The following is a 27,484-nucleotide window of genomic DNA, read 5'->3' on the forward strand; positions in this document are numbered from 1 at the left end:
ATGATGTACATTTTTAATGATTACAATGTAGTATGTATACTTTCTGGGAGTCATAAAAATTATCCAATCATCTATTATTAGAACCTGATCATCACTGATACGACAATAATTTTGCTAGGATCTGTCAAAGAACACATTGATGTGAGTTTGTAACCTGCACCAATGCACTTGTCAAATTTACCCCTAACAAACCACCCTGCCTGCTCAAAAGAGCTCAGTAACCAGCATGCTTTGTTCAAATTAATAAAGAATCATGAACAACTATTTTATCCTCAAGTCATATATGGTACAGTCTTAGTAAGAAATCTTGTCACAATAACTTCAAATACTTTTTTGAGTTCACCATGATGGTGCAAATTTGTTATAGGTGTTCATGCTATACTGGCTCTGATGATAGCATTGAATGCTATACTGGCTCTGATGATAGCATTGAATGCTATACTGGCTCTGATGATAGCATTGAATGCTATACTGGCTCTGATGATAGCATTGAATGCTATACTGGGTCTGATGATAGCATTGAATGCTATACTGGCTCTGATGATAGCATTGAATCCTATACCGGTACTGGCTCTGATGATAGCATTGAATGCTATACTGGCTCTGATGATAGCATTGAATGCTATACTGGCTCTGATGATAGCATTGAATGCTATACTGGCTCTGATGATAGCATTGAATGCTATACTGGCTCTGATGATAGCATTGAATGCTATACTGGCTCTGATGATAGCATTGAATGCTATACTGGCTCTGATGATAGCATTGAATGCTATACTGGCTCTGATGATAGCATTGAATGCTATACTGGCTCTGATGATAGCATTGAATGCTATACTGGCTCTGATGATAGCATTGAATGCTATACTGGCTCTGATGATAGCATTGAATGCTATATAAGCACCTGGGTCCTTAAAATGAAGAACACGACAGAATTGGATGTTGTTATAAAAGTCTAAAACTCTAAAACCCTCAGGAAAAAAATCATTAAAACAAAAATACAAGAGTATTTATAAATAGTTTTGGCTCATTCTTAACAGAGAGAGTTCTGACCTCCTACGAATATGAAACTTCTTTTTCTGTAAAACAAGAAGCTGGCAATAACACAAAAGAATGTAGTTTTGATACTCAAGCAATAATTCAACTAAATAAGTCTTTCTTCTTTTGTGTACTGTATTCATGCAGGCTCATAGCCGAAAATAAACTCACATTAATGAACAAACACCCACACCTACCAATCCACTCACACAAACCCACACAATTAACATCCTTATAATAGCAAATTAGTTGGCAATTATCAATAACAAGGCTGATGAGTGAAGAACAATTTTATAAGACATGTTTTGAAATGGAAAGGTGACTTATTAAACCACCTGGGAAGTTTAAACCACCTAGAAAGTTGACCTATGGCCACATTGCAATATTGATCAATCATCTTTTTTCACATTGTTCACTTAATTGTCAATTCAAATTTCTTTTGACACAGTTTTTAAACTTTTATGGTTTTGTCTCGTTTAAGTGTCAATGTTTTACGGTATTTTTGCTTGCTTTTTATTTTTAAACAGTTGTAGAGGGACTGCTTATTGACCTCTTTGATAAATAATCAAAAATAACAAATAAATACCATTAATGCAACTTGTACACTAAAAAATGTTATAGTCTACGCAGTTTACAATATTATGTATATTTGAGGCCAGATTATACGGTACTATCACATGGTTAAAGTCCTAAACATGGCTAAATCAATTTTGAAGTATTTTAATGATTGTATGGAAATTGTCTATCATGTGGTAATCTGGCTTATTTACTAAAGACTCCTAACTTTGCCTTGGCAATCAATACTTTTGATCTTTTTCCACAGCTTGAACTAGTTTTACAATATTTATTTGAATTTGCTCTAGTTTCTAATTCCCCCACAAACCAAACTCCCAAGAGATGTGCATAAACCATTTCATTTTTTCTGCATTTACAATAATTATAATACAGTAGGAATATGAACTATTGCATTCACAAACAGTTTGGAGGGGACTGGAGGAATTTATTTGGGGGGGGGGGAGAGAGGGGGATTTGAACAGTTTCAATTAAATCTGGCCTGTGGTTACAGAACCTTAGCAGCTTGTTTGCAGGATTTTGCTTTTTACTTCATTTGCACATTTTTGACACTGACATCTTCTTTTTAATAAATTTACATCTCCATGCCCGTTTGCACCTGTACACCTATTCTAAGATGGTAGGTGCTGTGGTTTTGAAGTTTTTGATATGGACAGACGTACATGCATATGCCGTTGACTCACTACATAAGCTCTCTTTGGTATATATACATACACCAAATGTGAGCTAAAATTTACTCTTATAACACATGATAACTTTCCACTGTGGTGATGAAAAAGGGTGGGATTTGAAGTGTTTTTAAGGTATTGAGGGAGACCTTTTTTATCTTGATTCACAATTTCTCCGGCCAGTAACCATGGACCACTGCCATCCGTTATTTGTGAAGTGCAGTCCATTGACACACACTTGCCTGTGGCGCCATCATGCCAATGCAGTGATACTAGTGAAAGGCAAAGGGGGATGAGGCATTATTAGTAATCGCAAATGTGTTTCAAGCAACCTAGCAGCCGATATAGCTCCGCTGTGTTATGTAGAGAATAACTATTTTTGACACATATGTTGATGAAGAAGGTGGAAATCTTTGATAGCTCATTTCAGTGGCCAGAAAGAAGCGGCAAAAATAGCTGCAAAAATTCACAATTGATAATAGATTTCATCATAATATGAACATATCACATTAAGATTATCCCTAAGAACATGTCAACCAAAGCTATCTGATGAGCAGTTTTTTTTTAGAATCAAATTTTCTGACTATAAATGGCATAAATTGCCCCCAAAAATACAAATTGCAGATTTCATCATAAATTTAATATATCATATTATAATAATCCCTTGGAACCTGTACACCAAATATCAAAGCTATCAGACTTGCAGTTTTGGAGAAACACATTTTTTTACCAAAAATGGCAAAAATTACCCCAAAAACACAAAATTCCAGATTTTATAATAATTTCAATATATCATATCACGTTTAGTTCATCTGCAGGAATCTGCATACCAAATTTCAAAGCTATCAGACGAGTAGTTTTGGAGAAACATATTTTTTGACCAAAAATGGCAAAAAATTGTTTCATAAATACAAAATTGCAGATTTCATCATAATTTCAATACATATCATTAAGTTCATCTGTAGAAACCTGTACACCAAATTTCAAAGCTATCAGAAAAATAATTTTGGAGAAACACATATTTTGACCAAAAAGTGGCAAAAATTGCCATAAAATAACTAAATGGCAGATTTCATCATAATTTCAATCTATATTACTTAATTCATTTGTAGAAACGTGTATACCAAATTTCAAAGCTATCAGCCCAATACTTTTGGAGAAATATTTTTTGACCAAAATTGGCAAAAATTGCCCCAAAAATACAAACTGGTAGATTTCATCACAATTTGAATATATCACATTTTGCTCATCCCTATAGCTGTATACCAAATATCAAAGCTATCAGACAAGCAGTTTTGATAAAACAAATTTTTTTACCAAAAATGACAAAAATTGCCTTAAAAATACTAATTTGCATAATTCTGCACAATTTGAACACATCTGAAATAGATCATCCCTAGGGACTCATGTACCATATAACAAAGCTATCTGACCTGTAGTTTTGAAGGAGATTTTTAAAGATTTTTTGACCAAAAATGGCAAAAATTGCGCCAAAAATATAAAATTGATTTCATCATAATTTGAATACATCATATTTTGATCATCCCTATAAACCTGTATACCAAATATCAAAGCTATCAGACAAGCGGTTTTGATGAAATGAATTTTTGACCAAAAATGACAAAAAAATTCCTTAAAAATACAAATTTGCATATTTCATCACAATTTGAACAAATCTAAGTTGAATTATTCCTAGGGATCTGTATACTTAAAGCTGTCTGACTAGCGGTTATGAAGAAGAATATTTTTTAAAAATGCCTTTTTTTGCACTAATTTGCATATTTTCAACAATATCAAAATGTAAAAAAAGCTACTTTCTCATAATCATATTTTGCATCTACACAACAAATATCAAATCTGTAAGTACTGTTGTTCTCAAGATATTTGAGTGGACAGACATCCTCACGAATGGACATACATATACATACATACACATACACACATACACACACATACACACATACACACATACAAATACATACATACATACATACATACATACATACATACATACATACATACATACTACATACATACAGACATACATACATACAGACTGACAATGGATGCCGGACACATACCCATCACAATAGCTTCTATAGACTAGTCTATAGCAGCTAACTAGGTCGGTTCGATGCCTGACCTATCACAACCTGCCCAAATGCAGTAGTAATTTTGGTGACAAAGAAGCAGCCGTGAAGAAAACACGAGTTATTTGAAGGCCTGTGCACTGCTCGGAAAGTCAGAGTCCGCCCCTTCCTATTATTTACTGTCTAGAGAGTTTGCCAAAGCAGTACTGTGACCACGCATTACAGCGCAGTAAGTTGTACTGTGCAATGCTATTGCTGTAACAATATTGACCTTATATCTGAGGGTCTGTACTACAGCTGTGTAAATTTGGCATAAATACTGATCATCACTCAGGATTCAAGTGCTGTAGGGTACTTTTGTAATACAATAATGACAGAAATATTAAGTTTTCATCAAGAACATTCATAATCATAAATTTGTTAACAGGGTCTGGGTCATCTGCGTGAATTTGGCATGAAAACAAATCGTCATTCAGGATTCAAGTGCAGTAGGGTACTTTTTAAGTATACAATAATGCCAGAAATATTAAATATTTATCAACAGTCTTCATAATCATAATTTATTAATTTTTTAACGACTTTGCCATGACTAATAACGCCTTATGTTATGCCCTTCTGAGGGTGTAACTGAATGACAGGGTTATAGAATTTATAGAAACTATGTGTACTTACGAAAGGGCCAATCAGAGAAACAAAATTATCAACGATGATAATGACTTGAATAAATTATGTCACATATACTGGTAGGATACAATGAGTGTGACAGTACTGCATCATGCTGCAGTGTTGCTGCGGAGTTGTACAATCGATTTGCAACATTTCAGCCCGCAGTACAAACAATATTTCATAAGAAATATTACCTGGAAACCAGTATCTTGTTACAAATCAGGGCACGCGTGTGAGGATCGGGTTGTTTTGACACATTAGTAACCCTGCCCTGGATGTTCGGTTCTCCAAATGTGCAGTGTTTACTTCAGTTCAGGACACATTTCACATATATTGTGACCTCAGTGTTTACTTCCGGGTCAATCTGGCAGATATTCGATATTTTTGCTTCAGCAACACACAAAGCCGTGCATCTAGGGGATGGAGAAGAGCGGTCTTCCTTCCATGCAGATGAGGTTAAGACTAATTTTGGTAAGTTTATAGCTTTCTTCGTGTATATATTGCGGATGCAGGTGTGCCATTTTCACTTTTTGGAACTCTGTGACCCTCATGAACCGCTGAAAATGTAATTTTCGGAAAACGCGGTCCACGGCCGGTCGCAAACCGACACTGAGCAAGTTGAGGGCGTAAAATGAATCTGCAATGTGCGTGTTGGGTGACGGGATTGTGACTAACGATTGTCTTTATATAAATGGCGAAAGTACTCTCTAGGTTTGCATTATTGTTCATTTACTGCCTTTTGTACAAAGACCAAAGTGTAGACCTTTGTAATATACGCTTATTGAAGCAATCTATCAGTGCGTTACATCATAATCTGTGACACTGTGCGTTCATTCATGTACATTCATGTGATCATGTGCAATGTTTACATTCGGAAGCTAATTTTGGCCACGGTGATTTTAACTTGCTTCACCCGTTGCCAAGATATCCCGGGTAGCGTAGGGTTTTTTATTACGTAGACACGTTTGAAAGCTTGAGTGCCTGCTGCAAGGCGAAGATGGGGCGCCCAGCTGCAAAGGGGTTGCAAAATTATAGGTTGAGTGAGTGTTCACACTGATTGGGCCAGAGCATAAATTTGAACATCTGGCCCACAGTACCTCCAACAAGATTAAAGTACGATGACGTCGATATAATCCATATCTGAATAGATGTGTGAAGGAACGTGTGTGGTATGTATTCCAACATAAAATAAACATTTGTATCTTCAAATGTTTTCAAGAATAAATGTCTGTTGTATCATAGACCCTTTAGGGTCTATGGTTGTATGTACCCATATGACTTCACTTTTGATATTTTATGAAAAACTTCTTAGGGGTTCCCCATCACATCCCAACGTACACATCTTTTAGGATGTTGGTCATTCTGTTTCCTTTTATCCCAGATTTAACCATGGCCCAAATTTGCTTTGCTAGTTTATTTAATAACTGTCGTCTCCAAGGAGTGATGGCCTAGTATTTATTATTGCAGGGTGGGACCGGGAATCCTCAGAAAAGCTAGTGTCTACATGTAATATGGAAGACAGTCTTGTATCCTAATGTTCATCTCAGAAGACATCCATGTACCAATAGGCTAGAACCATGAAAACAACTGAGACTACAGCTAACAATTTCATATGCTGATCACAGAGACTAAAACAAAGTGTTGTTTCCAACAGTTTTTTTGCCAATGCAAAATATTGTAAATTGAGGGTCAGTTTCTCGAGCTGATCAGAAATGTGAAGTTCTTTTATCTTCATTTTCACCCCAAAATTTAAAATATGATATTGCAGATTGCATGGCATGGCAGTGTAGCTTCCAACAAAAATACAAGCTTAGTAGCCCCTTTGGTATATTTCTGGAAATGGAGAAATTCATATCCTCAAAATTACCGGTACATGGAAATATTTATATTGTATGATGCACCATTAAAGTAAAAAATGTCATCAGTCTTGTGCAATTAATGTTTTTGTAAAATCAAATACCAATCTAGCAAGTGTTCTTCTCATGATTTAGATGACTGTTTTTTAATGAAAATGGCAATTGTGTGTCGGATGTACTCATGAAACGCTTGATATATTATTGTGAAGAAAGTAGGTCAAGAACTTGGGTGAGCAGTAACACAGCTTGTATGATATCAAGTGACTCTATCTGCTTCAAAGATACACAATACATGTAAATCATAGACTTACTTCAGTAATTTATTTGTCGCAACATAGAAACACCTATGACAATACTTTGGAAAAATGCCTCGTCGTCTATCATTCCTGCATAATTTTTATTTATGTGTTGTTTGATTTATTTGGAAACATTTGTATAGCCTTGACTGGCTAAAGTTTCTCCATTTGTAATTAATGTTGGTTTGTATCAATGTGTGTGTTTACTATAGTTTCATGGTCTTACAACAGCATCTGGAAAGTAGCCAGAATTTGGCTTGCTACAACAGCATATGTGTCTGTCAGGTACATGTTCAGTATTGTTGACTTGTCAAATTTAACAGTGCATCTCACATATACATACAATGTGCTGACAAGTAAAACACAACATGTTTTTAGCTCACATTTAATATATGTATATAAACCAAAAAGAGCTATACGGCGTTGTATGTCTGTTGTGTATGTATAAGGTATGTTAGTTGTGCGGATGCATGTCCGTCCACATCAGAAACTCAATTTTTCCCGTTTTTGTCAAAAATCTTCTCTGAAACCACTTGTCCCACTGCCTTGAAACTTGGTATGCATGACCCTAGGGTCGATCTCTGTCAGATTTTTGTTGAAATTGTGGTAAAATTTTCATATGTGTATTTTTGGGGCAATTTTTCCCATTGTTGGTCAAAAATCATTTTCTCCCAAAGTTCTTGTTGGATTGCTTTGAAACTTAATACTCTTGATCCTTGGTTTGTCTTCTGTCGGATTCTTAAAATTGTGGTGAAATTTTCATATTTGTATTTTTGGGGCAACTTTTCTCATTTTTGGTCGAAAAATCATTTTCTCTGAAATTGCTCATCCAATTGCTTTGAAACTTGGTATGCATGTTCCCAGGGGTAAACTTAATTAAGTATACTCACACTGGCCTGCCACATTGAACCAAATGTGAGCCAAGTGTCATTAATGCTATGTTTATTGTATGAAATAAGCAAATTTGTATTTTTAAGGCAAATTTGTCATTACTGGTAAAACAATCTTTACAAATCCTCTTCTTCAAAACTGCTGGTCAGACAACTTTGATAACCTATTTCAGATTTGTGTTCATATTGTGAAGAAAGATGCAAAGTTATATTTTAGGGCAATATTTGTCACTTTGGTCAAAAAAGTTTTCTCCAAAACCACTTGTCTGAGAGCTTTGATATTTAGTATACCGGTACAGGTTTATAGGTATGATCAAAATGTGATATATTCAAATATAATGACATCTGCAATTTTGTATTTTTTGGGCAGTTTTTACCAATTTTGGTCAATTTTTTTCGCAAAAACCACTTATGTGATAGCTTTGATATTTGATATACAGGTTCATAAGGATGATCAAAATGTGACTGATATATTCAAATTATGATGAAACAAGAACCTTGCTTTGATTATATCCTCCAATTTCTCTTGTTATGGCTGCCGTAATCAGGCTTATATGTGTTGGTATATGTGTTTGTCGGAAGGCTGAGCCAGTAAAACACGCCGACCATATTGCAAATACAAAGCCATGGACTTCGTCACTTTTAGTCGACAATAAATTATCATCGAAATAACTGTGGCTGATTCTGATTTGGATTAGAGTGTATGTAATTGACTGTGTGTCATCGTCAGCTGCTGGTACCAAAGGTTCACATGGTTTGCTGTAGAGAGCATAAATTGTTTATGGCTTATGGGCTGTATTGTTTGAACAGAGTTGCCATTTGAAACAAGCACTATTCTCATTTTGGATCATACCCCCGGGTAGATCTTTTTCTCTGAAACCAACAATTACCTTCTTCATCAACATTTGTCACAAATAGTTCTCTTCATACCACAGCCGAGCTATATCGGCAGCTACGTCACTAATTTTGTGTATTGCTTCATTACAAATAGGAAAAAATAATAGACACCTTTCTGAGTCGAATATTCCACTAGTTTTCAAGCAATTCCCCATCTAGTCAGAAACATTGGGTAGTGTTATTCCCATGTATTATCAACTGCAAACCATATAATTATGTCATTAAAGTTTGTCAAACAATATGTTTGGTCTTGCTCAGCCAATCTGACTTCCAACTATGATTTGCAGATGGAGCCTCAGGAAAAGAGTCAGGCATTGTGCAACTGAAACAAATTTTAATCGCAGTTTACTATTGGTCCAATTTTCATTGGGTAAAAGGTTTACCAAAAATTGTGGAAGAGCTATGGTCAGACCCCGGTCAGACACGGTGTGAATGGTTTCCGTTTTTTGCTCACGTGTTTACACACATGAGCATATGTCGCAGCGATGTCTGTCTGTCTGTCTGTCTGTCTGTCTGTGTGTCTGTCTGTCTTTCTTTCTGTTGGTCCAATATCTCAAAAACAGCTCATCAGATCAGAATCAAATCTAGTACATAGATTCAGTTAGCAAATGGCAAGAAGTGGTTAGTGTTTGGTGGGTGTGGCTTGCATACTTTTTGCTCATGTGCATAATTAATGATTTTAGAAAAAACGAATATATACATTAAAAACGACTACACACAATTTGATGAGATTTGCTACAAATGTTGATCACACCAAGATATATCAGCAGTGGGAACCATTAAGGGGTGACATGAAAGATAGTTGCAAATTTGCATATTTAATGAGCTTTCCTAATTAGGGATATATGTCTGATTTGACTCTATCAAATCGACCAAACTTGGTATATATATTAAAGATACTATGATTTAACATTATTGAAAGTCATTGAACATTTTTACTTCAGCCAATTTCGAATTTGCATATTCAATAAACTTTCCTAATTAGGGATATATATCTGAATTAACTTGATTGCAGTTGTTGAAACTTGCTGTATACATCAAAGATACTGTGATATAACATTATTGAAAATCAAAAGACATTTTTACTTCAGCCAATTCCTAATTTACATATTAAATGAATTTTCATAATTAGGGATATTGATCTGAATTGACTTGATCAAAATTGATGAAACTTGCTATGTACATTAAAGACACTATAATACAATATTATTGAAAGTCATTAAGCATTTTCTCTTCAGCCAATTTCTAACTTGCATATATAATGAACTTTCATAATTAGAGATATATACCTGATTCAACTTGACCAAAGTTGACAAAACTTGCTACATATATTGCACTTACTATGATACAACATTATTGAAAATCACTAAGCATTTTTACTTAAGCCAATTCCTAATTTATATATTTAATGAACTTTGCTTATTAGGGATATATACTAGGATTTACTTGATCAAAGTTGACAAAATATGCTATGTACATTGATGATTATACTAGGTTAAAACAATATCAAAAGTCAGTTAATTTATAATTTACATGTCTAGTGAGCTTTCACAGCTCGGCATGTATGGCTTGAAGGACTTGGCCAACGGTAATGACACTTGTTATATAAAGTGGTGATACAATGACAGCAGTAAAAGAACTTTAATATTTTTATTTCAGCTAATTACATATTTGTATACCGTACTTCATGACCTATTTGGCGGTGATTATTGTTCATTATGTTGATCATAATACTTTCAATGAAGTTGCAAACATGTAGCAAAGGTTAAAATTTACACATAACTGCAATATATAATGAAACACGTGAGCATTTTCAGTTCATATCTGGTCTGTCATGTCTGCAGCTGAAGCAGTGATCATTAGACTTTACAAATATTGTACCACACGTTGTAATATTGCAAAATTCTCATCTGCCAATGCACAGAGAGCAATCTCCTTGCGTTTACCACCATGGTCACCATCATGATTTCTGCAGTTCACACGATGCACCCACACTTTAAAAGTTATTTATGACATCAGATATGTTCAGCCCTTGGTATGGCTTAGTGATTTCTATCGTGTGCAGCAATATAATGCTGAACAATATGTTCAAACACTTGTGAATGACAGCGCTCCTTGATATTTGATCAAAAGCGGGAACTGGAAACTTGAACTTGAAACTTAGAAATCAGCCCTGGCAATGAACATGAAACTTCAAAATCGGCATTAGCAACCATCCTGAGACTCTATCCATCTATGTTCAGAATCTAGCAACCTAGCTTCAGATTCTGTCAACCTATCTTCAAATCCTCAAGTCCTAACTTCAAATTTAAGCCACCTACATGTAACCTCTGATCCTATAAACTTATCTTCGAATCCTCACCACATAACTTTCAAACCCTCGCAATCTAACTTCAGAAAGTGAAGACCCAACCTAAGAAAGTTCAAGCTTAGTTTTGGCATTGATTATGTACCATTGGCATTGAATATCTTGTATACTGACTCCCAAAGTTTTAGGTGTTTTGACCAGATTTCGAATCACGGAAATTGTTTCAAATGTCCTTGAAATCCATTGTATATCTTTGCTGTTACACAGTCTGTAGTTTAGCAACCACTGCATATGTACATCCAGTGACTCAGGGTTACATAATGATGTAATTTCTTATGAATAAAGTTGCAAAAATTGGTGTTTTCCAGAACATTACACATTTCCCTTGCAACCGTCACTTAGCAATTGGGTGTAGCCCCAACTGATCCACAGAATTGTTTGGAAAGTGGTAGCCTAGTTTCTTGCCACATGCGGCTGATAATCCTCTAAGTTTCCTTAGAACACTAACAGGAGCAAGCTAAATATAAAACCGTATCTTTTTCCATGTGTCCTGTTTTACTTAAGTACATGTATGATATTACATTTGCAGATAAGCTGTAGTATAAAGAAGCATGACTCAGAAAAGAGTAGAGGTTAGATTCAACCGTATTTCTTGTATTATCGAAGTGATTTCCACATCAGCATAATGTTCTTTTTGTTCAGAATTTTAATGACGGCAGAAAATACAAAAGAAAGAGATGTAAAAGATGAATGCTCATTAGTTGTTTTCCTTGTCAACGACCAACACCATAGTAGCAGATGAGAATGCTGGCTTGTTGCCATGACAACCAGTAAATTTGCATGGCTGTCATTTCTTTGACATTCACATCTGTTATTGGTCTGTGTTATTGTAAACCGCTGGCCTCTTTGGAGCTTGAGGCGTTACTTGATTTTTATGCAGCATCCTTGAGTGAATTGAAAGCTCTGACTTGTTGAAATGTCAATCTGCTGTCAGATACACATCACCATGAGAGTATGGCATGTCTGTGTGCATGGGTGTGTGTGCATGTCTGTGTGTGTGCATGTCTGTGTGTGTGCATGGGTGTATTTGCATGGGTCTGTGCTTGTATGAATTTATGTATCAGTGTATTGTCATACTATTCATAGTGAATCGCTTGGGTAATGAATAATTCATTCAAAATGATATGCTCTCAGAATTAAATTATCTTGAGGTCAAATCAATCTAAATATCTTACTGGAGATGTAGCATTGATATATGTAAAGTCTAAAAAAACACAAGAAAGAGTGTCTTTGTGTTTTTTATTTTACTTCTGTCACAGTTCAGTCAGTCCTAAACTTGTAATTTGCTCGTAAATTGTTCTTATTTTTTGAAGAAAATTGGTGAAATTCTTAATTTTTTTCCTTTTTTCTTATCTCACTTTGTTTGAATTTTTTTCAGTGAGATCATCAGCAGTGAAAGTATAGATGACTTTCCAGGCTTAGGTTTCTCAAGTTTTTTTCACTTTCCACATTTCCACAAAATAGCATGTCCCAAAGTGGTGAATGCCTGATTTTAGGCATCTGTAAGAGTCTGGCAGCGAGGTTAGAAGAATGTAATGTGGTTTATTGAGAAGTTTTGCATGACTGTGTGCTCCTCAATTCCATTGAAACAAACAGACAGATATACAGACAGACAAATAGACAGACATATATACAGAGACAGCGGCAGACAAAACCAGACAGATAGACATAGAAGAGAATGATTAAGAGTGAGCTGCACCATAGATCCTCTTTTTTTAGGTCTATGGCTACACGGACAATCATCTAAGTGACCATCTGGAAACTCATTGCATTTGACCTCAACCCCAAACCCCCCCCCCCCCCCCACCCAACAAAAGTTTGAAAGAGCAAAATTGTGACAATAGACTTAAGAATTAAACTTCTTTTAAAAATGATAAGTTGCTGAAGTAGTTTGGTGGAAGTTTAAATTATTTACAGCTTTTTGAAAAAAAAAAAGGCATTTCAAAATAAAATCTGATCTGTGATGGTTTCTTCAGTGTGACAGGTTGCATATGTTGCTGGTCAGTGCAAATTTTCAGCCAATGATTAAAATAGAGCTCAACCCCCTTCTCCGTAAAACATTATGAGTTTTATCTGTCATGCATTTTCAAACATCCATCCCCCATGCCTCCTGAGCAAAGTCTGCCAGTATATTTGTTGATTTTGATAGTGATATTTTAATTTCAAAACAAATTTTGATAAAGTATGTTTTCTGCATGTTTAAGATGGAGCTGTTTTCTTAAAGGGGCAAAGTCGGCCATTTTTCATGAATTTTGTTTGATACGAGATACTACTTACGTTGTTTGACATGTTGAAAGATACTGAATGAATGGGTGACCATGCATATATTCGACCCCAGTTTTAGAGACGATAAATGAAACCATTGCAAAAATGAATTAATGGTCATGACCATTAATTCATTTTTGCGATGGTTTCATTTAATTTGTCTAAAACCAGGGTCGAATATATGCATAGTCACCCATTCATTTAGTATCTTTTAACATGTCAAACAATATAAGTAGTATCTTGCATCAAACAAAATTCATGAAAAATGGCCGACTTTGTCCCTTTAATGAGATGCTTGTTTTAAGCCTTTGAGTGCTGATATTTTCCTCACCAAATTTCCAGTATAACATTGTGGAAATTTTTAAAAATCTAACTGTAATGTTTTTGATCGTTATGTACCAAATTTACATAATTTATCATTGGCTCCAATTTTGACCAAAATTTGTGGAAAAATCTGAAAAAAATTGACTAGATCTGAAAAAAGTTTTTTGGGTTATATTCCATAAAGGCAGCAAAAATTGGCACTCTAAGGGTTAATGACAGACACACAATGTACTCATTGAGATTCTTGACATTGAGATCTAATATCCACATCACAGATTTGTTGACTGATTACATTTGAATTGATTTAAGAATTTTTGTTTACAAAACACTTCAGTTTCCATAAAGAGCAGGTTGTCAACCCCCTACCATTTGTAATGACATTCTTGAAGGAGACCAATTTGTTGTACAGTATCTTTGATGATATTTGCCTTGATAATGTGGAAATGATGCTCATCTTTTCTTGATGTTGCATATGCTTCCACCGTTCACCACCATGGTTTAGCCCAAAGCCATTGTTATCAATGGTGATTGTAGAGCTGTTCAGAGATGATTAGGGATGAACAGGTTAACTGAGTTTTGGGAAAAATTTGTATTATTACCGGATCCATAAATACATGCGTTATATCACGGCTGCATAGGGCCTCACTGATTTCATCCAAATGTAATGGGATTTTTACAACCAAGAGTAATAATCATGTGTTTTATATTTTTTCTTTTCCTGTAGAAGAGATGAAGTGTTGACAACACTGAAGCCTCTGAGGTATGCTGAGATCAAAGTAGCTAGTCTCCACTTTTCAACTTTTCTCTAAGACTCTATAATCACTCTCTCACAAGGCCTATAAAAGTGGGCTTCTGCAACAAATATGACCAGCCTTACAACTGGAGGCCAACTTGACGAACACGATGGGCATCAAGCACTCCATATCCTGGTTTGAATGGAAACCGTCTCAGCGGGGCAAGTCATCCAACAATTACCTTCATAAGATATCTCCAAAGTACAATCACAACTGGACAGAGCTGCACTATGCTGCCAGTCACGGCAGTCTATCCAAGTTGAAGGAGGTCCTCAACTCCCAAGGTAAGCATTTTACAATATTTCAGTCTTGTCACATGTTATCTTGCACATGTCTTACATTGACCAGGTATTAAAAAACGGGCTTTATATATTTTTAGAAATTATAATACTTAATTTCTCGGAAGTTAAAATTAAGTATTTTTCCTAACTGCCCAAATTTTTTTTCCTAACTGCCCAGTCTCTTATATGACAGGGTATTTTTCAAAACAGGTTTAATATATTTTTAGAAAGTGTAATACAGAATTTCTTAGAATTTTAGTATGTCTCCAAGGCTTGCATAACATGATATGACTCAACAAGTGAATGTGACAAAAACCTGCAGATTAAATTGCTGTTCTGTCAAATCTACAGTTGGTAATCCAAACAGATACAGGCCTTCAGTCACCAAGGACTTTTCTGCTGCCAAGCAAACCTTCATATTACAGCTAGTTACCATGGCCGCAACATGGCAAATCATTTCTGAGATACAGCTCATTGCCATGGTGACATGACTGGATAATGATGAAACACTGGGGCATCCTGCTTCAGTCCACATCTTTAATTAAAGTTGTCAGTGAGCTTTGTGTTTTGTTTCTCAGTGTTAAGCCTATCCAGGTCAACTGTCATTTGATTGAAAGAAACAGTCAACAAAATTGGAACGCTTGTCTCAAGAGATAACTGTATCAACTCACTATGAGATTAGCTTCACCATAATTATACAAAACTACTTCTTGCGTTCCAGGAACTAGTGATATAAATAGGAAAGATTATTACGGTAAGACGCCATTGTACTGGGCTGCGTACAAGGGCCATGCTGAGTGCATAGAGGAACTGCTTGACAATGGTGCAGAAGTCAATAGTCAGTGTAAACACGGAGCAACACCACTTCATGCTGTCTCTGGTCTCTACCCACACTGCACCTTGCTTCTCATCAAAGTAAGTAAGCTGTCTACTACCGTACTCGTCCGAGTATAAGCCCCCGGTTCGGCGACACTAAACAGCGGTAAAACTAGGGAGGGGCTTATACTCGAGCAACCCCATCTTATCTGGCATGGACGCTTAATTTATGCTAATTTTATGCACGATTTTTTCAACACCATTCGATCTTTCTATCGCTTTCAAAATCGACTTACACATCCAAAGAAATTGATTGTACAATCTCTGAATACAGAAGTGACATTTTCGTGAAATTTCAGCGTCGAAAAAAAACCCAAACTTGAAACAAAGACGTCATGTATCTGATCAACAATAATGACATGTGATTCACTGATTGTGAACAGGCATGCGTTGCCCACACGGAAAGGCAACTCAATATTCCAATATCAAACTGTCTACATCTTGTGAAAACAACAACATAGCAGTGAAAATTGTAATAGTCACCAGGAAAAGTCTTCACAAATGAAAGGATAATTGCTTCAAACAAAAGAAACTGCATGTTTCAAGCATGAAATCATCGTGGCCGTGAATGAAAATAAACAATGGCGGACATGAGTGAGACTATTCTATTTAGGTGACGGGGGTAGGGTCAAAGAATCAAGATAGTACTGAAAAAACGTGTCATTTTCCTTACGATATTGTCCAGGGAACTCCAGTTTCCCATTGTTTTAACATCTTTTAATGGTTTCTTTATTATCTAAAATTAATTTTACCAAGTTAAATGACCAAATATACTCTCCTAACCTTTCTGTATTTGAGTTACACTAGGGTAGGGGCTTATACACGGATGTAATGCATTTTCTAAAATCCTCTAAAATCAGTAGGGGGGCTTATACACGAGCAGGGGCTTATACTCGGACGAGTACGGTAAATTGAGTGATTTGAGAAAATGCTTTTACTTTGATTTTATCTTGTTCAAAGCTAGTCCTCACATCTGAAAATTAACCATCATAAGGCCTACTAATACCGTGATATTATAAAATTATATGATTAAAGGTATTCAGTCACTGCATTCATTCATATATAGCTGAGAAGTCATATCCACCATGTTTACTTTGAGTCGGCATCATCACTAAACCATTCATAGTTTTGGTGGCACACTTTTTTGGAGTGGCCCCCAGTGAAAATTGTTAATTTGCTATTGTAGATACATGAGACCAGATTCCATATCATCGTTTAGCTAGAACTAGAATATTTGTTTTACAACTCAACAGTATAGTTTTGGTGGTGCACTTTTTTTGAGTTGCCCCCAAGTGAAAATGATGGATTTACTACTATAGATACTTAAGAGCAGATTCCGTAGCATCTTTCAGCTAGAATTACCATAGAATATTTGTTTACAACTCAACTTCATAGTTTTGGTGGTGCACTCTTTTGAGTGGCCCCCGAGTGAAAATGGTTGATTTGCTACTATAGATATCTGAGAGCAGATTTCCTAAATTAATAGCATATTTTGGCTAGAGCCAGAAAATTTGTATCACAACTGAACTTTATAAAAAAAATTACAAGAACACTATATTTTCTGATGGATAACTTTGTATTCATAGTATTGAGGGCACTCTCAGACAAGATGGTTTATGAAGTAATAATCTTTACGGCCCTGATACGGGTTTTGCGTACCGAGGTTGTACGGCGGAAGGGCCCGAGCGTGCGAGGGCCCGTACGCCATACGACCAAGGTCCGCAAAACCCGTATCTGGGCCGCAAAGGTTTTATCATATACCTATTGAACGGTTGTGATATGTTTCAGTATTTATCACTAAAATTTTTTTAAAGTTATGGGCATAAATTAAAAAAAAACATGAGCCACGCAACTTTGCGGATTAATATGTACTATGTTGTCATTTGTTCTGTTGTGGAACGCGTCATGAGCTTGTTCTATGGGAACGCCAATATCACTACAGAATGAGCACAGATGAGTAGTTGATCCTGCTCGTTAAAATACACTTTCTCAGCGAAACATTGAGAGGAGACTATCAAGCACTTGTTTAAAACCAATTTTGATCGGAATAAGATTCAAACTGTCTACAATTTGCTTCAAAACTACGAGCGAAGCGCAAAAAAGTTCGAAAAAGCGCGCACACTACCTTATTTGGGCAAAGTGTGCCTGGGCGTGATACGGCAACTTATTACACACCTGTAAGAGCGCCTTTTCTCATAGGTTTACATGGGTACGTGAATCTAGGTATATGATAAAGGAAAATTTGCACACAATCTTTAAACCTTACTTTTTATTTAGCATCCTGTTTTTATAAAATTTAACTAAAAAGTCTGTCAATTCACTATTTCAAGATGTAACTGATTTAAATTTCCCTGTATTTACTGTGGTCAAAAACCTGCTGATCACGAAATTCCAAAACATGGAAAAAAGATGTCGCTAATTCAAAGTGTTTACAGTATGTTTTCACTGGTATCCATCTTTTTATGTAAACCTTTGTCATTTTATATCATTTGCTTACAATTGAAGAATATTTAGTTCAGTCTGCCGGCAGATCTAATAATGTTCTTTGATAATGCAGACAATGTGAAGACAATGAATGATGTCAGCTTGTAGGATTGTTAAATTTTGTCTCTATTGAAAACCCAGTCAACTGCATTTGAAGAAAGCTCTCATCATGTTCCAAATATTTCTATGAACATACTGTAATATCAGTTACAAAGTATATGAACTGACTAGCAACATTTCAGACATTACACATCTCATCAGCAATATTTTTCAGCAAATGTTTTGATTTGTTTTGCTTTCACTCTGGTAAAAATGAATATGAAATTGTAAGATCTATTAATGTCTGTATGCAAACATGCAAGTAAACAATCAATATCCTTTACCAACAATAAACTACCGTTCAGAAGAGAAAAGTCATACAGGTATGGTGAATTTTGATGCAGTGTGATGTCAGTGTAAATAAAATAATGATGTCAGTTGTTTTACTCCTTTGAAGTGAGTGTTTTACCATTGACTGGAAGACCTGTCATGATTTCACTCCAAATCATCCTATCTGCATTTCTTACACCCAGCCCTTGAGCACAGTGTATCTGCTACCTGCCCCTCCCAAGTTTTAACCCTGTCACCACCATGGTTTGGCCCAAAACCCATTGCTATCAATTTTGATTGTGGAAGTCTTTACCGGGAATGTGGGTTGAATAGGTCAACCTTTTTGTATCTATGATAAATACCGTGAGATGGCTTCTTCAATCAACAGTTATGGAACTTTATGAAATAACTTCTACCACAGGCAGACACACACAAAATGTGGGTAAATGTGTGATATGTAACATGAGCCACAAAGTGAGTGCTATATAGAGCAAATTGTATACAAATGGAGTTTATAATGCCTGAATAGGGTTCATGGAGTTATGTTAACATAATGTGCTTCTGCTGCTGTGAGTGGTGTTTTCTGTGGTTTGAAGTATCTGAAAAAAAAAAGAAAATAGATTTTAAATTCAGCGACCGTCATTAGACAGGAGTTTGACACCAACCATTGTTAACAAGAGGGATGGGTCGCATGTGTATTTTGCTAAGACAGTGCAAGTGAAACAGACAATGAAAAGAGACAACACTTGCATGGCAAAGCACGGTTCCTCCACAAAAGACCGTGGGCAAAGCACAAGTCAAATGTTCTAATAAGGCAGTTTTCATAATAAATTTTACAAAGCTTACACTGCTTTCTCAATGGTCTCCATGTATTTAATCATTTGTTTCTTCTAGTGCCAAATTTTCCTTTATCTATTAAAATGCTCTGTGTCTTGGCATTAACCCCTGTGGTACTGAAAGGGTACTTTTAAACACTGGTACATAACTATTTAACTGCAATAGGTGTGAGCTCCCGTCCAATCAGAATGCTGCATTGGTACTCTTGATCTAAGTTTGTTGTCTGTTTGTCTGATAGAAAGGAGCTGATGTTGACAAAGAAGACAAGTGGGGAGTTACACCAATGTACATTGCAGCATGCAATGGACAAGTGGAATGCATTAATTTACTGGTCTCAGCTGGGGCTAACTTTACATATAGAAATAGAGTAAGTGAAATATTACCTCGTAATTATTCCCTTTGGATTCTTTAGATGGCATTGCTACTGCAGTGATGTCATTCCGACCCAACCTTCAGCAGTAAAAAGTATTTTTCAATAATATTGCAATGTGCTTTTTATGCGATGGCATAATGGATTCTATTCTTAAAATATGATAATTCTCGTGTTCTTTTATAGTTTCTCTTTCCCTTCTTTTTTCTGATCAGAAAACCGGATTTCTTCCAAAGCAGTTAACAGAGCACAAGGAATACCTAGACTGGTTGAAGAACCAGTCGCAAACACCGAGGCCTTTGAAAGAGCTATGTCGAAAGGTAATCCGTAAAAACCTTGGACACGAACATTTGGATGCTGTGGTAACCTTTGATGTACCAAGTTCATTACATGCCTACATACTATTAGAAGAACTGAAGATTCCTTGACCTTGGTGTGCCCTTGGATTCCAAGCAGAAGGTGAATGGCAAAGTGATGTTTTTTTACAAGTCGTGGTTCGGTACACAGTGATGTGTCTCATACATATTTTTTCTACGATCGCAGATCACATGATCTTATATACATGTATTTTTTAATATTAAAAAAAACAGCATTGAATATAATTACTAATTGTTAAATGACTATACTGTCAGATGGTAAAAATCAAATTAAACAAAACATACATTGTGTGATTTGCACCCAATTGCTTTGAAATGTCGAACAAAGTGGCGTTACAAAAATTGAAATCTTAGAATTTGCTCTTTTACAACCCCAGAAACACCTTTTAAGGTTTACAAATATTGTTCCACTGATGACCAATCATTCCGTACTGCCATAAGGTGCTTATGTAGGAAACTTGTCCTGTTGTTAGTCTTGTGTTTACTCAGAACTGTAGGGGGCATCAAAACTGCCAGTTAGTGAATATTTCTCTCACACATCTTTTTGTGTACAACTAAAATATGACAATCTTGCTTTTATTTTTTCTCAATATTAGGCCAAAACAAATTATGGGTTTGTTTCTCGTGCTACGTTTCTTGCAAAAATGTGGGTTTTTTAATTTTATTTTCCTGTTTCTATTTTGAACTGACAAGAGTCGACTTCCAACATATAAACAACAAAACAGGACTGTTTACCTGCATCACAGACCAATGAGTGCATCAGTAATTGTAACATGCAGTGAAATGACAGGATAAGTTCCCCCTTTATCATTGTACAGTGCTTATGTGTAATCCTATGGAAATTTTCCACCACAGGGAGCACTCTCATTATGATTATGATTATGATTTTTCAAGTGAACATGAAAATAAATCTTTACGGGGCTAGTCTAGGATGAGAAACAAAAGCTTCTCTATTTTAGGCCTTACCAGAATTATTTTTCTCTGTAATTTTTAAGGTGCTCTAAACTGCGCATGACATTGCAATTGTTTCAGAATCATAGACCTATGAACTCAGATTAGGAAAACGTAACAAAGCTGGCAAACTTTAATCTCTCATAGCTCTAAGAAAGAAATATAACAGGTAGTAAATTGGATGAAGAGGTCAGTAATGTGTGAATTTTAAACTTTGATAACCCTGAAAAAAGTAGATCCAGTATGTCAGAATGAGAAATACAAACTGGATACTGGTCAGCCCGCTGTATCAAATACTGAATCTACTTGTGTGTAATGTTGATATTATTTATAATGTTTTTAAGGAGGCTTCTAGCAAAAGTTACACAAAAATTGTGGCAGATATTTTTTTTTTTGTACATGCATAAATTACTTTTCAATCTCAGTATGATTCTAACATACAGATATGATGTATTTGCCTGATACTGCAAAACCAAGTTTCTGAATCTTGTTGTCTGTCTGTCAGTTTGTTTTTTTAAGCAACCTGCTCTTCAATATATTTATTTACCACCATATATTCAAACTGTATTGTATTCAATGTTCTCTATATTCAAGATGATATGAATTTCTTTGCATTGAGCAGGTTCTCTTAAAAGAAAATTGTTAGGAAAATCATCCAATGAACAGATGTTAAATCTGTTTGCCAGGATTTGTAAGTCTATGATTTAAATTTGTGTAAGAAATCTTGTTTTTATTTATGTTGATATTTACCAAACAACATGCAGCTTGGTTTTATAGCTGTTAATACATCGCATTTTTTGATATCTCAACATGTTTTGTGACAATAGTAGAAAATTATTGATAATATATTCATAACTACATTACTTATCAATTGACGCCAGTTACCTTTGACATAAGTTCGGGGGTTTATTTCTACATTATGTCAAAGGTTATCAAGGGGTCAGAGTTCAAAGGTTAAATACACGACCTAGAGTAAAACAGTGCTAATAAAAGGGGAGACAAAGAGAGAAAAAAGGGCACTTACAATGGACAATTTAAAATGATGGATATGAAAGAATTATTGTAAATATTAACCATAAGCAAAGCAGCAGCCAAAGAGATGACAAGAAGAATTTTCAGAAAACATTGTCATTCAAGATATGACTACGAGCAGCAACGGAAACCAAGTAAATTCAAGACAGAAGAGCTACATCTCAAGCTTTTATCTCACAAATCATAAACTGAAAAAATTGCAATGCAAGGTCATTTTTTGTCACTTAAACTGTTCAAGGGTTTCCATTTCTGAAGTATGGTAGTCTTTGAGACCCATACATTGATATGGATCACAAAGTGAGTCTATTGGTTGTCCATGATCCGATCATTTCCTTCATAATTTTAAATTTATCAAAAACTTGCAGGAAAAAGTCACGTTACATGCTGCTATCTAAGCTGTACCTGCCGATGAGCAAGTTCAAAATAACTAGGCCAACACTATAATACCTTCAAATTACTTGACACCTTTCTTGATTGCAACTTTCATCTGTACATTCCTGAATTCCCTTCTGCGTTGAGGCTACTCCGGTGAGGAATCATGTTAAAGGTAGAATAATTGAAATTTTGGATAATATTTTCACTACTGTTGCTCAATAAAACATGTACTTTTCCTTGTAATCCTTCATCCTTAGATTTGTTGAAATGCAAATTCTGCCTTAGCCTTGGACACACAATGCTTTGTATGCATTATGCAATGTGACAATTGAATTATAGTCAGCGTTAAAATTCAGTCACCAACAATAATGTTGGACATGACACATACACAGACAGTGTCTACAAGTTGATCTGTAGACATTTCAAGATGGTTTTTGGACCAGAAAAAGGAAATAATAAAACATGCTAGATATCTATCAGAGGTTAAGACTTATGAAGCTTGAAAGTCAAAGCTCGTTTTATGAGAAATATTATATTATGCAAAGTGCCAAACTATATACAACATTGTTTTCCCAACGGTGAGTTTCATGTTTTGCTGGTGTTATTCAGCTCTCATTAAGGTCACTTGACAAATTGCCAAAAGGAAAGCAGTTTTTTGTCCATCAATGGGTAAAGACTCCTAACAAAATGCTTTGAAACTGTTTTATTTATTGTACTTGAACAGCCACCATAAGAAACACTTTGGATGAATGCAGTATGAGGGCGCTGTTCTGTGTAACGGCGTTGTCATGTTTAAAATTTGCAAAAGTGGCATGGCATGAGACAAAGGGTCATAGATTACTCATATGAATAAGTTATTGAGTGTGTGAAAAAAAAGAACTCATTGTGCAGGGACCATCCACTTGATACAAGTGTGAGAGATTATTACCCATTTGTTGAAACTAAGGAGAAAGGGTTGCCCATCTGTAGTGAACTAAACGTGAAGAGGTCACCTATTTTTAGCATCCAGATGATTATGCATCAGAAAGTTGGATTTACATTGAATGGTACTCAATGATGTCAGGAGTAGCAATGTTACAATAATATCTCATGTGATGCCTGTGGTGCTACCGGTAATTTGTTGTAGGCATTTTCTGTTTTTAAGTTCAGTTCCCAAACCCAAGTGTGTCATGCTCTTTTATCATATGATTTTACTATCTCATATAATTTTAAGTAAAAAGCAATTTTCAAAGTTGTAGGTTGTGTTACTGTCACCAGGGTTTGGTGACACTGTTTTGCAAAGTGTAGTTCATACTGGACCGAAGATAAATTCAGTGGTCCTATAGCCTAGTTTGGTAGTCCCACAATGGAGTTTGGAAACTGTCACTTGATAGTCCTGCAGCCATCAGTTGGTAGTCCTACAGCCAAGTTTTATAGTCCTGAGTTGGTAGTCCTACAGCTAAGTTTGGTAGTCCTCGGTTGGTAGCTTAGTTTGGTGGTCCGGCATATATTTCCTCTTACATAATCCTCTGATATATTCAGTTGACTAGTTCAGCGCTATGTAGATCTACATGTATTTAAAGCTAATAGAACTTGTAGTTCTATACTCTGGGTCACTTGATTTATTCACACTGATATCCTCATTCTAATGTGACATGGTTGCTGTAGCTATACTACCAGCCATATCACTGCCTTTTAAACATGACAGTATATGCTATGAGAGAGTAGGATGTGATAATGTTGGAGTTCCGATGTTAGCCATATCACTGCCTCTGAAACATGACAGTATACGCTATGAGAGTAGGATGTGATAATGATGAGAAAAGACAGATCCCTCTTTCGGTTGAAACTATGATTTACTTTTGTCATGACCTTGAGACATATTTCTGGTATTGAAATTAACTTCTTTGGAGCTTTGCCCAGAAAGCCACTTATTTTCAAATGCACTCTCCTTTCATGAAACATCGTCAATTTTATTTTGAATTCTGAATTTTCTATTTGAAGTCAGTATTTTTGTAAAGAATTGTAGCACTCTTTGCAATACCCTTTGTACGGTATGATTAATTTAAGAGACAGATGCAAAAACTAAAGCTGCCATCTCTTTGTGACCTAATAGCTACTTTCCACCCCTGAGATATCTTACACAATGACGTGACCTACATCCTGTGTGGTACAGTCACCAATAGATTTTTGTTCAACCATTGTTTGTGTGCACCATACCTTTGTGACCTCAGTCACAAAATGTCATGACTTTTTTTCATACTGCTTGTCAAATTCCACTGCTAGTCAAAACTTGTAACCATGAAGTTTGCTAATGTTGTAATGTTATCCCATCTTTAATTATTTCTGTTTGTCCTGAAATTTCTGTCACCTGCGTTAATACTGCAGTTACATGTAATTTGCTCTGTGCCGTTTATGTCAGATTTTTGGGGGGATCCATACATCTTTAATGTAGTTTTGAATACCTGAGTCCATGGTGTAACAACACATTGTTACCAGTTCATGTTAATTAGTTACAATCTGTGATAAACACATCTCAGTTGATGTAATTTCATCTTTAACACTTGTGCCAACAGCTGTTTGACACAAATCAACCAATGATATTGCTGTGTTATTTAATTTAAACACCTGTTGTGTGTGATGTATTTTTCTAACCTAAAGGATATTTCTATGATGTTGTCTGAGTCAAAACAAACAGTAGCTGTGTACAGTGGGTTACTTTGGGTTACTTTTGGGACTTGGGTTACTTTGAGAGAGATTTTCCACCTAATTTTGAAGTCTCACATTTGATCTTGATGATGTCTAAGTTCTGTGATTACAAGTCATAAATAATCTTCATTGTTTCCGTTAATGTAATTTCGGGGTTTTTTTTCCATCATATTAAAACCTGTGTCACGTTCATCCTACAATTATCATCAGAAAACATTGTCACAATGCTAGCAATGTTGGAAATTGAAAAGTAATTCCATTGATCGTCAGGGTGCACACACAGGTCCTGCAAATATTGCATTGTTTGAATGCAAGTAATGGCTAACTTACTATTGGTACTTCTTGTGACACTGAAGCTAATAAGTCAACATTTTTATACAATGATCATTCAAAAATATAACATTTTCTAGCTTTGCCAAAAAGTATGATGCGTTTCTTTATTATCCTTTTAATTGTTCTCCATGGCTGTCTTCAAAAATGTTTGAAATTTATTCAAAATGGCTATTTCTCAAACAAAACTGTCAGTTTTTCCAATGCACTTAAAATATGCAATGAGAAACACTTGGAGCCAATTTGTGCTTTCCCATTGTCAAATCTAATCTGTTAGTCTCTGTACTAGGGATGTATGTTACCAGCTTTCCATACAAATCATGCTAAACTTATTGAGAAATCTCTAGTGCTGTGTTGATAAAGAGATAAAGCACTGCATGATGAAACATTACAAATTCAAGTAACTCTGAATCATAATGTGTCTTTGACTTTGACAGTGTATTTTATATTATACATCTTTTCAATCTCTGTCAAGTCATTTTACATTGATGTCAAACGCTGGTGGTAATATTGCAGTAATTATTGATTTGTATACTATTTGTCCATGCACATGCTCTCACAATGTGTACACTGTATGTTAATATTTTTCACCTTTGACTGTTGACCTGACCTTTATTTTATTAACCCTTGGACATAAATGTCCGATGACGTCATAGAGTACCAGGGGGTCAGGGTGCAAAGGGTTAAGCCTCAGTCCTGTACGTCAAGATTATTGATTCCTGCCACAAGTCTTGTAATATTTTTCTATTTGCTGTGTTGAATACTTTAACTTTTTTCAAATACCTTGGGCAACTTTACTTATTCAGTGTACGCCAGTCAGTCAAGTTTGTACACAAAATGACTTTATTTAATTTGCAACTAATGTATTACATGTATTTAACTGTATTTGATATATTGAAATATATATGCCATATTTAGGTATACATGAATATTTTATCTTTAAGCATTCATTTATACAATTTTATTTGGTGCTTTGTTTTTACCTTTTCTCTGTGTTTAAACATGACTCTGAAATCTGATTTACCCAAGTTAGGTGCTGTTGATGTTACCATGGTGTTTGTTACAACAAACAGAGTTCATTACCATTGTTCAGGGAGTGATGAGCCTTGATATTAACTGCAGTGTTCTAAATGTTCAACATACGTTTTATTACGTAAGATTGTTTTTGTCAATCCATCAGCATCATCAGTTCAGCCATTTTAACCAGTGCAATCCTCCGTAGGTGTGTTATCACTCTTAATTTCAAGTAAATGCCAAACTTTGCCATTTTTATCATCTTTGTGTAACCCCACATATATATTTTATATTGTTTTTTTCCCCTCCAGCTGTGCAATAAATTTTCAAGAAAACACATTGATGACTTTGTGTGTGAATGCTTATATCTATATGCTTAAACTAAAAGTCAAGTTCATATACAACTGCAAATGTTACTTGTACATCTGTAGCAACCATAGACAGCAGATATTTAATACAATTTTATATCAAGGTAGATGTATAAGAATTTTCAAGGGGATCTTCTTTCTTTAAAATTACGTTTGTCAGAGTTCACCTGCATTGTGCAACTTTGCTGGAAGATTTTTTTCATGCTGTTTTAAGATGGTCAAGCCAAATGACAAGAATTTTTAGGCGTCACAACACAAAAACCCTTGTATGGACTACCATGCTTTGATGTTGGCACTACCATAGTTTGAAAGAGTGGTTTTGACTCATCCTGGTTTTGTGTAGATTCAATAAGTTATGAAACTTGTTTGCAATGTTACTCCTGCCCGTCATTGATACAGAAAGATGA

General features: G+C 35.4%; 2 protein-coding genes across 2 annotated transcripts in view; one reads left to right on the top strand and one right to left on the bottom strand.

Annotated features, from left to right (window-relative positions):
* LOC139134616 (uncharacterized) overlaps positions 1-5,367 on the bottom strand; it is a 28,166-nt gene extending 22,799 nt beyond the window's left edge. Inside the window, exon 1 of the mRNA XM_070701544.1 lies at positions 5,230-5,367. The gene's annotated coding sequence lies outside the window, so the exon portion shown is untranslated. The remainder of the gene's footprint in view (positions 1-5,229) is intronic.
* A 6-nt stretch (positions 5,368-5,373) lies between these two features.
* LOC139134617 (ankyrin repeat and SOCS box protein 8-like) lies at positions 5,374-27,048 on the top strand. Its single transcript, XM_070701545.1, has 5 exons — positions 5,374-5,506; positions 14,656-15,009; positions 15,728-15,921; positions 19,811-19,939; positions 20,158-27,048. The coding sequence occupies exons 2-5, from the start codon at positions 14,835-14,837 to the stop codon at positions 20,368-20,370; spliced, it is 711 nt and encodes a 236-aa protein (XP_070557646.1). The 5' UTR covers positions 5,374-5,506; positions 14,656-14,834; the 3' UTR covers positions 20,371-27,048.
* Positions 27,049-27,484: the final 436 nt, after the last annotated feature.

The sequence above is a fragment of the Ptychodera flava genome, chromosome 6, assembly GCF_041260155.1.
Source record: "Ptychodera flava strain L36383 chromosome 6, AS_Pfla_20210202, whole genome shotgun sequence".
NCBI classification, from domain to species: Eukaryota; Metazoa; Hemichordata; class Enteropneusta; family Ptychoderidae; genus Ptychodera; species Ptychodera flava.